Source organism: Saccostrea cucullata, unplaced genomic scaffold, assembly GCF_032062105.1.
Source record: "Saccostrea cucullata isolate Sc308-1 unplaced genomic scaffold, CSIRO_AGI_Scuc_v1 ctg3866, whole genome shotgun sequence".
NCBI lineage: Eukaryota > Metazoa > Mollusca > Bivalvia > Ostreida > Ostreidae > Saccostrea > Saccostrea cuccullata.
In genome coordinates this window covers 1-12,785 of record NW_026932616.1, presented here as the reverse complement: position 1 = coordinate 12,785, position 12,785 = coordinate 1, and the positions used below count along the sequence as shown (strand labels likewise).

Genomic DNA, 12,785 nt, shown 5'->3' with positions numbered 1-12,785 from the left:
AGGATAAATCTGGAATGCTTTAAAATACATTCCTTGATATCAAATAGAAAAACGATGGAAAAAATCGCCATCTGCATGGTAAAAGCCGAAACCAAAATGAAAAAACCCAAATGGGTTGAAACTTGGCAGGTACCAAAAACTGCCTGAAACTTGTACTTAGTATCTGCCTAAAGTACTGTAAAAAATTAAACCAACAACGAAACAATCAAATTTGCTGATACTTTTTTCCAACCGAATTTTCTTCACAGAAAAAGGATAAATCCGTTTTACATTATTAGACATCCTAAATGCCTATCGTAATGTTAAAATAACAAAATGTTGTATAATTTCAAAGAATATCTATCTGAAAAATTGACGAACAATAAAAGTAACAAAATGGTGATAAACTTTTATAACTTAGATGTATATCTATTTTCTCGCTGAAATTAAAGCTTCCCTTATACTCCTATATAAATGAACATTCCCCTGACTGTTCAGATGAACTCCGTCGTGAACAAATTTACGACTGCAGTCTCCTTCACGGGGAGAAACGAAATAATTCCCATGTTCCCAAATTACGCAGTAACCCAGTGCTGGCAACGCATCTCTCAATATTGCGTTTACTTTGTCTGCAATATTATTGTACCCAAAACGAACACCAAATCGTGGCAATAATTCACAAACAATTATTTTTGCAACTTTATAGCGGCGATGCATTACCGATACCACAGATTCAATTTCTGCAGCTAACAAGGTAGCGTCGGTACTAGGACTAATATCGTTCTCCCCAATCATTAGAACAACTACATCTGGACCTAAAGCAAATACGCTCTCCATATCCTTAGATATTACATCACGAACCTTTCTTCCACCCACACCACTCTACAGAACGGAATGCGTTTCTCCCAGACCAAGGCTCGCAGAATACCTAATGTCACCATATTTCAAGAATTCATGAAAACGACGCACAATTGAGTGTCCAAGAATGACAACTGAAGTTTTACTCATAGAAGACATAATGAAATAAATTTACTCACCAAAATCTTGATAAAATAAATAACAAACTAAATAACAAACTTTGAAACAACTTCCGTCCTCCAAGGATGTAGATGGGAGAAAAGGCAGAGAAACGCACCGCATGGTCAGAATTTCATTTGTTAGATTTTAATTGGTCAGATTTTGATTGGTCAATCTCTGCCTCTCTTACCACGGTAAGACATGGAACAAAATTAACATTACAAAGCACAGCTTTACAGTATTTCAGACTTTCACATTCAAGGAGGACACTTATTGATTACAATAAAAATTTTTAAGTAAACTTAAATTTATTTCTTTGAATCTCCTTTATTCTATGTAAAAATAATCATCAAATGTCAATGTGCAATGTAGTTTATCTGTGTGATATCTATATCATTGTTTGTTATCAATAAAAGAGAAAAAAAGGCTCAACTCTCATCCCCCCCCCCCCACAAAAAAAAAAAAACAAGTACAGCTTCGAACTCGAACTATTCTCCAGGTTAGATAGAGGAACCATTTCCTCAGAAATACTTTTACAGCCTTACTGAGCCTGTCCCATTAGGGCATTGCTATACTTTTCCTTTGTTACGTGAATCAGCTGTGTTTGTTCACGATTTGTGTATGTTGTCATGATGGCATGGCTTTTTATTTTATCTGGCGTACAGGGACAGGATTAACGACACCATTGCTTCCTCTGCCGTGTCGATTCCCATGATTTCCTCATCCGCCGAGGGACAGGATGGTTGGTTCCCCTCCCATGCACATATAGTACCAGCGTAATACTCCACTCACAGCAAAACACAAATATGTTAACTTTGTAATTTTGACATAACTTTAATAGTTTCAAAAATTCCTGTAAAATACTCATGAAATATCCCAATTTCATTTGCAATTATGTTTATTTTTGTTCTTGATTCATCTTTTTGGCAAATTTCAACATATTTCTTGATGTAAGTTACGAAGAATTTTGTCAGAAAGAGAGTGAAGAAAAAGAGAACAGTCCCTTTGAAAATGAACATGTTTGTGTTAAGCTTTTTTATTGTGGCGGCTAGTCAGCTTTTATAATCAGACATTTACACAACCTTGTAGCTTAAAACATCAGGTTGTGGACAGTAACAGAATATCATCAATACATGTATATATCTGTGTAGTCACATATTACCCCGGTTGAATGGATGCTGCATCTCTAACGAAATATACTAATTACATTGTTCTTTCCCAGGAAGATATAATAATGCTTAGTATATAGTATTTGCTCTAAAATTATTCATAAAAGGGCAGATACAGTAATTGATTTGTGTGTAAAGAATTAAAGTGCCATGTAATTTAGTGTTTATGTTGATTTCTGATGTTGATGTCTAATGTTGACGACTTAAGTTTGGGTCTAATGTTTACGTCTGTTGTTTACGTCTAATGTTGCTTGTTTTCCTTGTTGCTGCCTCGAGGGATCGGCTAAGCATGGACGACGTCGTGGGAACACACTATACATCCAGCTATTCCAGATGTGCTCCAGCGGAGAGCTCGGTGATTATCTTCCTTGGCTTCAAACTCTTCTCTTTTTGATTTTTTACCTTCACCTTGTAGCTTCCCAAACTGTGGTACATTGCAGACAAATGTCACATGAGATTGTAATGACACATTAGCATATTAAGTCAGTGTCTTATACTTTGTAGCTGAGCGTCTGTGTGATTTTGAGTGTGGCGGCACACTATTTTTATTTTCGAATTTGTAGCTCTGTGATTTGTATTATTTTATCTGTGACCTAGGTGTAGAATTAGCAAATGAGACACCATCGGATCTGAATTTCTAGTTACCTCCCTTATTTCTTCGTCGGGCGGCAGCGGTATTTATTTTTGTCGGGAATATTCTCCTTTTTAGTTTTATAACCTTTCTGTCAGAAAGCCAAGCTAGAGGTCATTGGTCTTACCATTGAGAGATTTATGAAGAGCTTATAACGTAAAATATACTTTATTAGTGACGCTTTTTGGAGGGGGTTGTTATTATACTCTCACTTTCTAAAGAAAGTTCGAGTATATTGTTTTTACTCATATCCGTCCTCCGTATGTCCGTCCGTCTGTCACACTTTTCTTCCCTGAACTCCTCCTACATTTTACACAGTAGCCTAATCATCTTTTGGGAGATGGTTGGTGGTGTCATGTAGATGTGCAGTAAGGTTTCGGAATTTTGATTTTGCCCTGATGGGTCAAATGGTCGTGAAAAAATGACGTCTTTTATGCAAAAAGCCCCTTCTTCCCTGAACTCCTCCTACATTTTACACAGAAGCCTAACCATCTTTTGGGAGATTGTTGTTGGTGTCATGTAGATTTGCACTGGGGGGTCAAATGGGGGTGAAAAATTATATTTTTTTTTTACTCAAAAAACCCCATCTTCCCTGAACTTCTTCTAGATTTTACACTGAAGCCTAATCATCTATTTTGAGATGGTTGGTCGTGTCATTTAGGTGTGCAGAAAGGTTTCGGAATTTTGATTTTGCCACGGAGTGTCAAATGAGTGTCGCAAAAGCCTCGTCTTCCCCGAACTCCTACATTTTACACAGTAGCCTAATCATCTTTTGGGAGATGGTTGGTGACGTCATGTAGATGTGCATTATTGTTTCATAATTTTGATTTTGCCCCGGGAGATCAAATGGGGGTCGAAAAATGATGTTTTTTTATGAAGAAGCCCCATCTTCACTGAACTCATCCTACATTTTACACAGTAAAGAAAGAAAATTCGATTATATTGTTGTTATTCATATCCGTCCTTCCGTCTGTCACACTTTTCTTCCCTGAACTCCCCCTACATTTTACACAGTAGCCTAATCATATTTTGGGAGATGGTTGTTGGTGTCATGTACATGTGCAGTAAGGCTTCGGAATTGTGATTTTGCCCTGGGGGTCGAAAATGATGTTTTTCAAGCAAAAGGCTCGGTCTTCCCTGAACTCCTCCTACATTTTACACAGAAGCCTAATCAACTCTTAGGAGAGTTAAATATCTAAAAAATGTGGTAAAGCATCAGCGTCAAGGGGTAAAAAGGCATCGTATGCTGGGAAACATCTTGAATTCTAATGAGTAATTAATGTACATGTCAAATGTGAAAGTCATATCTCCTCAATCAAAAGATATAATTAAATGCAACATTTTTGAAAAGTGGGTAAGGCTTCGAGGTCAAGGTCATAGAGTTAAAATTCATGATCTATTTGGAAAGACTTATCACAGGTAATGATATACATTCAAGTATAATATGAATGCCTTAACTTCTCCCTTTCATTATGTTCAAAATGATGAATTTAAAACAATGTAATTATTTTTTTGCAAGGTCAAACTTCTAGGTCACAGGTAAAAAAAATCATACCATTCTCACAGGTAAATACTAATACATAGGTTTAATATGAATTGTTGTTCAGAAGCTGAAGAAGAGGATTTGACAACCAGGATAAGGCAGATTCAATCTTCCTTGAGACGGTTAAAGGACTTTGGTGATAAATTAGAAGAATCAATGAAAGAACTTTCCATTGCCTTGGAAGCAAAACAAGACAATGAGTCTGAAATTGAAAAAATTACAGAAGACAGTGAGAAGTTGTTTGAATTGCTCACAGATGTTACAGAGCACTCAGAAGAACTTCTACTATTGGAAAAAAGATTGGAGCAAGCGGACATACCTTATATGAAAATTGAAGCACCAAATGACCCACGAATCGACCACATGATCGATCTGCAGACAAAAATGCAGGAACAACTGATGCATTTCCAAGAACTCCCAATTCAGGAACTGCACAGAAAAGAGAAGATATGCAAAGAGAAAGAAACTCCAGTAGTTAAACTACTAAAGTTTGAGCTCCCTTCATTCAACGGAGACAAATTAAAGTGGAAAGAGTTCTGGGACTCCTTTGAAGCTTCAGTAGACAAAAACACAAGACTTTCCAATGTTGAAAAGTTCAACTACTTGAAAAGTAAAATGGAAGGAAAGGCACAATCTGCTATTTCCGGCCTCATGCTCTTTCATGAAAATTATGATGTAGCTCTCTCCATATTGAAGGAACGATTCGGAGATGTGCAGTCTGTAATTAACAAACATTACATGGACCTTATAAACATTAAGCCTGCACTCAATAATACTTCCAGTCTCCGTAGACTATTTGATGATTTAGAAAAGCATATGCGCAGCCTAGAAGCACTGGAACAAGATGTAAACCAGGATGTCTTTGTTTCCATGATTATTACAAAGTTACCAAAAGAAGCCAGATTACCATTAGAAATATAGAAAGGAAAGAAAGATAAGTGGACTGTGCAAAAGCTGAGAATGTTTCTTGATAACTACATAGCAGCCAGAGAGTCTACAGATACAGAAAACGTAGCTGGTCATGAAGAACAACCTGCTAGAAACACTTCTCCACCTGAAATGTCTTATGTGAATGAAAGGACACATACATCTGCAGAAGCCCTAACAACATTATTTCAAGGATCGCAGACAAGGAACAAATATGGAAGAAAAAATCATATTCGTATCTTTTGTGAACAAAATCACTGGGGTGATGAATGCACAGCATTCAGGACAATTGATGAGAGAAAACAGAAAATCAGAGGAAGATGTTACATTTGTCTTAGGCCAGGTCGTCTTAGCAAAGACTGCAAAGAAGACAAACCATGCGTTCACTGCCATCAGACAAAGAAACATCACCTAAGCCTCTGCAATAAGAAGATCCCGCTTTCGAGAGAATCCACACATTTCCCTCAAACATCAGAAATATATGATGCAGAAATAGTTAACAATGTTCCAGAAAACAGTCTATTCTCCTCAAGTAGTATGGTGCTAATGCAGACTGCAAGAACTGATGCATCTGATTTGAAAGGTAGGAGAATTGAATCTGTTAGAATTCTGATGGACTCTGGGTCTCAGAGGACATATGTTACCGAAGAATTGTTTACGAGATTAAATTTGCAGAGGAAAGAAACAGAAGAAATATCCATTAACACATTTGGAGTTAAGAAGCCCAAGACAATGAAAACACCGAAAGTCTCTTTAAGAATTAAACTAAAGGATGGACACTTCATGAGAATTTATGCGAATGTTGTGCCTCAAATTACTGGATCCATACAACGAAGACCGTTAACACTTAACATCTCTGAAAAAGTACAACACCAATATAAACATTTTCAATTTGCTGATACCCTGCCAAAAACTCCAGAAAATTCTAATATCGATATCCTAATTAGAAATGATCATTACCTCGATTTGATATTATCAGAAAAAATTGAAGTTAACCAAGGATTATACTTACTTTCATCAAAGGTAGGATGGATTCTCACTGGAAGAATACAGGAAAATTCTGAGGCATCCAAAGATAAGCTACATAAGTTACCAATTGTTAACAGAAACAACTGTAGTACAGAATATTGTCTTGATTCGTCAATTGATAAATGTCTACCCCTGAAATTTTCGTCAAAGGATCTGATAACTGTAACTGAAGACCATTTTCAATCGACAGATGATGAAAAGACCTTGAAAAACTTTCAAATTACAGAAAATAGCAGATATCGAATTACTTGTCCATGGAGAGAAAAAACATCCTATAAATTTGAAAGAAACAATTTCAAGACACTGGATGTTGTTCTCAAAGAAGATTCGGGAAAAAGTGTGGACTGATGAATCAGAAGTGACAAAAGAACTATATTCGTTATTAACTTTCCTTGGCCTTGGGAGTGTTGCGAACTGTCGCAATTATAACTGTTTTCTAGAAATTGAATGATGTACAGGTATAATCTAGAATGTTCTAAATGTTTCGTGAACTAATTATCAAGAAGTCTCTAGAATATTTAAGAATGTGATGACCTAGAATGTTATAGAAGTTTCTATTTCTAGATGTTTCTTCGATACTATATATATGAGAGTTTTTGTGATCGATTACTATTGAGTTTATCGATTTTGTATTGATTTTACATTGAAGAAATATTGAATACATATCAGAAACCATCCGATTATCTTAGCCAATGTGGTATTGATATTGTTAACCCTTGTGGATTTGTTATTGCCTTTAATCGTCATAATAAATTATAAAAAGAAGATTTCCGTGCGATTGTGAATCGCCACATGAATGCCTCGTCTTTTCTCATTCAATAGATATGACCGGGATGATCAATGTTAAATTTAATGAGACGGATGGACAGGCTGACATACAAATGTACATATTTCTATGTGAATTGGGTAAAATTGGCACAGTGGTTCTATAGAAGTTAAAGATGTAAAAAATAAATCAGACAAACAGATGGACAACAATCGATATACGTCACAACAGACGTTATATGAAAGGAAACTAGAAAAGCTCAAATAAGTGTTTTGAAAGGGTTACAATGGTTACAATATTTGAAAGGCTGTTTTTTCATGCAGAGATATATCCAATATATTCATGTTTTTATATTTTCTTTAGTAATTCGTTTGTTTGTTATGAAAACATCTCTCTTGGGAGTTTTTTCCCTCATAAAGAGAAACCACCAAATAATAATGAAGACAAGATGTGTTTGTGAACACATGATCCCCCCTCCCCTATCGTATGGAAGCTTATGGTGAAGGTTGAAGTTTCGCAAATATATGTCAAACTCAAAGGTCAAGGTCAAAGGATTGAAATTGTTGATATCAGAAGAATCTTTGTCAAAAGGAATACAAATGTGACAAAAGCAATCCCTAGCACTTCCTCTTCAAAAGTTAATTGCCAAGCTTTATTTTTTTTTAAAGTGGTTCAAACTCTGATATCAAGGTCAACTATATTTATACCTGTTGAAAGTTCACAATGAATACAAATGTAAATAATGAAAGTCCTAGCACCTACTGATCAAATTAAGACCAAGTTTAAAGTTTGGTTTTTTTCTTGTAAAAATGTCTACAACTCCAAGGTCAAGCGATCACAAGGAATTAACCTATAAAATATGGAAGCCATATGTGTATATCCCAACCTACTTAAAACTTATGGGCAAGGTTAAAATCTACTTTTTTGGAGTTACAAGATAGATTGTTATTTCAGGGACAGGCAGTGGTTAGGACCCCCACAACCCCCATCCCCACCCCTAATCCCATCCCTTGGAATTTGATTTGTTGTTTAAATAAGACTATATAATGAAGCCGATAAAAAATTACTATTGATATCCTCCCCCTTACTTAGAAAACATTGACCCCAGGACCACACTATCATTGATTTTATTTTGTTTATTGGTTTTCATTTTTTTCTCCTGTTTTCAGGAAATTCTGGGCTTGAATTTTTTGACTGAGATGTGAACCCCCCTCCCCACTACCGAAAAAAATAATCTGGATCTGCACCAGTATTGGCAGTAACTGAATGTCACATCATCAACGGGAGATAACTTTACAATGAAATTTGTCTAGCGTGGCATGCGATGACCTTAGACCCTTTTTGAACTTTAACCTAATCATTTCGGTTTATTTTACCCCAATCTTTACTTGAACTTGTACTTACCAACTGTCATAGGTCCTGTCAGCTTCATGAAATATAATCCAAGTATAACACAAATTGAATTAATCCAGTGCACACCAAACTACAGCATGTGGTCTATCCATTCGGTAAACCTTGGTCGATTCCGTCGCCTTATCAGATGAACTGGGAATCGGCCGAGGTGTGCCGAGTGGTGCTTAATCAAAAATATGATAATGGGTGACGCAACACAGTGTGATGTGCAGAAGGATAAAACGTACTCTCAACTAGGACCTCACAGGTCCCATGCTCAGTTCACGACTATCTGGCCTGTTTACACCGCTACAAAATGTAGTGCGTTGGATACGTAAAGTGAAAATAGAATAAATCGTAGTACAGTGAAGCCTTTACAGTGGAAAAAAAACCCAGAAGATTAATTTTCGTCCAAGGAATAACAATCTGATAGGTATTAAAATAGAAAAAGGGGGGAGGCTGAGCAACATTAACTGCAATATTATGATATGTGATATATAAGAGTTTCTCATTTATGGATTATGTTGGGTGACCTGTGGTCTCCTCTATGATTTTACTGTTCCATGTACGGTTATAGATTCTATATAACACAGTGCCTTACCTCTGATCTCCTTATTAAAAGTAAGCGACTCAGAGTAAACGACGTCCAGTCTCTGCATTCACATATCTCTAAAAAGCAGGAGGAGGATGAAGATCTTGCCCCCTACCATCCCTACCTTTTCATTTGGCAAGGGATCACCAATCCTTTAAGACAATGGTAAAAAATATTTGTTAACAAATTATTTCATGTCTTCATTGTCTTCCTTATGAGGTTATATGCTTCGATAAGCGACCGAATCACTTTAACACTTTTTAGTAAACCCCTAATTTTATTTATCTTACAAAGAAGATGTACCCCCTGTATTGCGATGTTTGGGGCTGCATGGAGTTCTCCTCCAATTTCCCCGGAATTAACACATCAAATTCGTAAACCAATCAAAACTACATTAAAAAATAAAACTTTAAAAAATGGTCCAATTATTATTTACTTTTGGGATACATATACTGTATTTGAAGACAAACAAGTCTACTAGTCTTCCAAAAACCGCTGTTTTCAGAGATACATTTAGAGAATTTTTGCACTTTTTCCCCGTCAAAAAAATAGGGTCGCAACTTTTTTTGGAGAGGATTTAAAAAATAATTCTACACATATACCATAATTTTAAATTATTGCCTACTTACAACGTTCACATCGTAATAATTAATTATATTCAAATATTTTATTTTATTTTATATTTTTATTTTATTATTATTTTGATTTATATTTAAATTAAGATAACCTTTGTCTCATTCATGTACTACAATTTGTGAAGTATGAAATCAATATTGATGTACAATATAAGCCTTCCACTTGTTCCCATAATCTTTATGCGGATACGAGAGGTAACAAAAAGCTAATAAGACGAGAGGTCACTTTATATTGTACATCAAAAGGGAGACCAGATGTCATCTTCTGTTGTACATCATCTGGGGAACCAGAGGTCACCTTATATTGTAGATAAGTAGGGGGGCCAGAGGTCACCTTATATTGTATATCAGTAGGGGGACCAGAGGTCACCTTATATTGTACATCATTAGGGAGACAAGAGGACATCTTTTATTGTACATCAGTAGGGGAACCGAGGGTCACCTTATATTGTACATCAGCAGGGGGAGCAGAGAACACATTTTATTGTACATCAGAAGGGGGACCAGAGGACACCTTATATTGTACATCTGTAAGGGGACCGGCGGTCACCTTATGTTGTACACCAGTGGGGCGACCAGGGGTCACGTTATATTGTTCATCAGTAGGAGTACCATTGGTCACCTTATACTGTACATCAGTAGGGTAAATCAGTTGACCAGAGGTCACCTTATACTGTACATAAGTAGGGGACCAGGGGTAAACTTATATTGTATATCACGAGGGGGACCATAGGTCACTTTACATTGTACATCAGTATGCGGACCAGTTGACACCTTATATTGTACATCAGTAGAGGGGACTAGAGGTTATCTTGTATTGTAGATTTGTAGGGGGACCAGGGGTCACCTTATATTTTACATCAGTAGGGAGACTTAAGGTCACCTTATACTGTACATCAGTTGGAGACATCATTAGGCGTACCAGAGATCGCCTTATATTGTACATCAGTAGGGATACTAGATGACACCTTATATTGTACATCAGTACGGAGACCAGGGAAGACCTGATATTGTACATCAGTAGGGGGACTGGAGGTCACCTTGTATAGAACATCAGTAGGGGGACCAGGGGTCACCTTATATTGTTCATCAGTTGGAGACATCATTAGGCGGACCAGAGGTCACCTTATATTGTACACCAGTCGGGGGACCAGGGGTCACCTTATATTTTACATTAGTAGGGTGACCAGAGGTCACCTTAAATTGTGCATCACTAGGGCGACCAGAGGTTACCTTATTTTGTACATAAGGAGGGGACATCAGTAGGGGGACCAGAGGTCACCTCATATTTTACAGTAGTATGGAGACCAGAGGTCACCATATACTGTACATTAGTAGGTGGACCGGAGGTCATCTTATACCGTAAATCTGGAAGTTTTTGCTGTAGAAAAATTTTAAGCAAATTTGCGAGTTCATTGCATTCGCAAAAATATTTTTCTTAAGAATAAATCACCAAGGAGAAAATGTAAACAATGCAGTTGTCATTCGCAAAATTTTGAAACGTAAAAATTAATCAACAGCATTTTGACTCGAATTCGCAAAATAAAACCGACGTAAAAATTTCCGGATTTACGGTATTGTACATAAGTAGGAGGATCTGGGGTCAATACCTTATGTTTTACATCAGTAGGGAGACCAGAGGTCACCTTATACTGTACATCAGCAGGGGGACCAGAGGTAACATTTTAATGTACATCAGGAGGGGGAGTAGGGGACACACCTTACATAGTACTGTACATCACTAGGGGGACAGAACCTTTAGGTTTGTTTTACGTTCGTCACTAGATGGACTAGAAGTAAACTAATATTATACATCAATAGGTTGGTCAAAGGTCACCTTATATTTTATTTCAGTAATGAAACTTAAGGTCAACTTTATATTGTACAGCAGAAAGGAGACCAGAGGTCACCTTATACTGTATAAGACCAAAAGTCAGATTGTAGTGGACCTTCAGATATCCGGACGCCAGGTATCCGGACGCTTCACCTTCCGGACGACTTTTCTCGGGAACAGATTTTTTCAACGTAATTTTGACTCATTTAACCGGAATTCCGCGTTCCGTATCCGGACGGCTCTTTTTTTACTACAAAATGTATTTTTACTTTATAATTTGATTCATTTATCCGGACGGTAAATTTTAATTTGTTCTTCCAAGTTCCATTCTTGTCGACATTCACGCCTGAACTGGGTGATAATTGTTATCAAAACACTGGCCGGATTGATTGTTTTTACAAGACGATCACCTGTGACCTGTTATGAATGTCTTACGATGATTAGTCCACAGATTATGTCATAATATGGTTATGGTCATAATATACGAGAGATTGATACACAAATGAAAATAAACAATTAACTGTGTCGGTAACAGAAAACAATTTTCTATTCAGTTATTTGTTATCTGCGAGATATTTATAATTTTAGTACAGATATGTTTTTAAATATTTTTCTATTTATATAGACGGGGCGGCATAGTTTCATAATCTCGTTTTCTACACATGCATGTGCACAAACTAATGGGTATTGTGTAATTTTCATCTGAAGATTGGTGCAGTTATCATCGAAAAAACCCCTGAAACATTCAATCAGATTTTAACAATTTTAGACAATCATTGATTTCGTTTGGGATGATTACTGCGTGAATTTTTATTACGTCAGATTTAGCGTGGATGAGTGTTCAAATTAAAGTTAGACTCGATACTGACAGCTCGCTTGAGTGTAATCAAAGCTGCAAATGAGAGAATTCGCTTGGCTATGTTTATAAATTTATAGGAAGAAGAAAGTAAAAATAACCTGGGTAATTAAAAATCTGCTCATATAAGCAGCGTTATATCATGGATCCTGCTCTCCAGCTGCAACCATGCATGTCTATACCGCCCGCAAAGAGGCCGCGAGTCGGTATTTCCACCAGCTTTAAAGAACAAAACTAATCTCCCAACGTGCTTAGTGTTTTAGCTATAGAAATATTTATTATACTTGAAAAAAAAATGAAAAGTAGTGCTTTTGTGAATTAAAGGTATATTGTATAAAATAATAATTATTATTTCTTTATGATAGCATTAATCCTTCTACTAATTATGAAAGAGTTACAAATACAGAATACCAGA

The 12,785-nt window shown here is 36.4% G+C and overlaps 2 protein-coding genes across 2 annotated transcripts; both read left to right on the top strand.

The window, feature by feature from the left end:
- The first annotated feature begins 4,387 nt into the window (after nucleotides 1–4,387).
- LOC134235597 (uncharacterized) lies at nucleotides 4,388–5,260 on the top strand. Its single transcript, XM_062717736.1, has one exon. The coding sequence runs from the start codon at nucleotides 4,388–4,390 to the stop codon at nucleotides 5,258–5,260; it is 873 nt and encodes a 290-aa protein (XP_062573720.1).
- Nucleotides 5,261–5,299: 39 nt separating this feature from the next.
- Nucleotides 5,300–6,130, top strand: LOC134235596 (uncharacterized; the record flags this gene model as incomplete). The annotated part of the gene is made up of 1 exon (XM_062717735.1): nucleotides 5,300–6,130. A coding segment is annotated over exon 1 (831 nt), but the record flags the coding sequence as incomplete, so codon positions are not given.
- Between the last annotated feature and the right edge of the window lie 6,655 nt (nucleotides 6,131–12,785).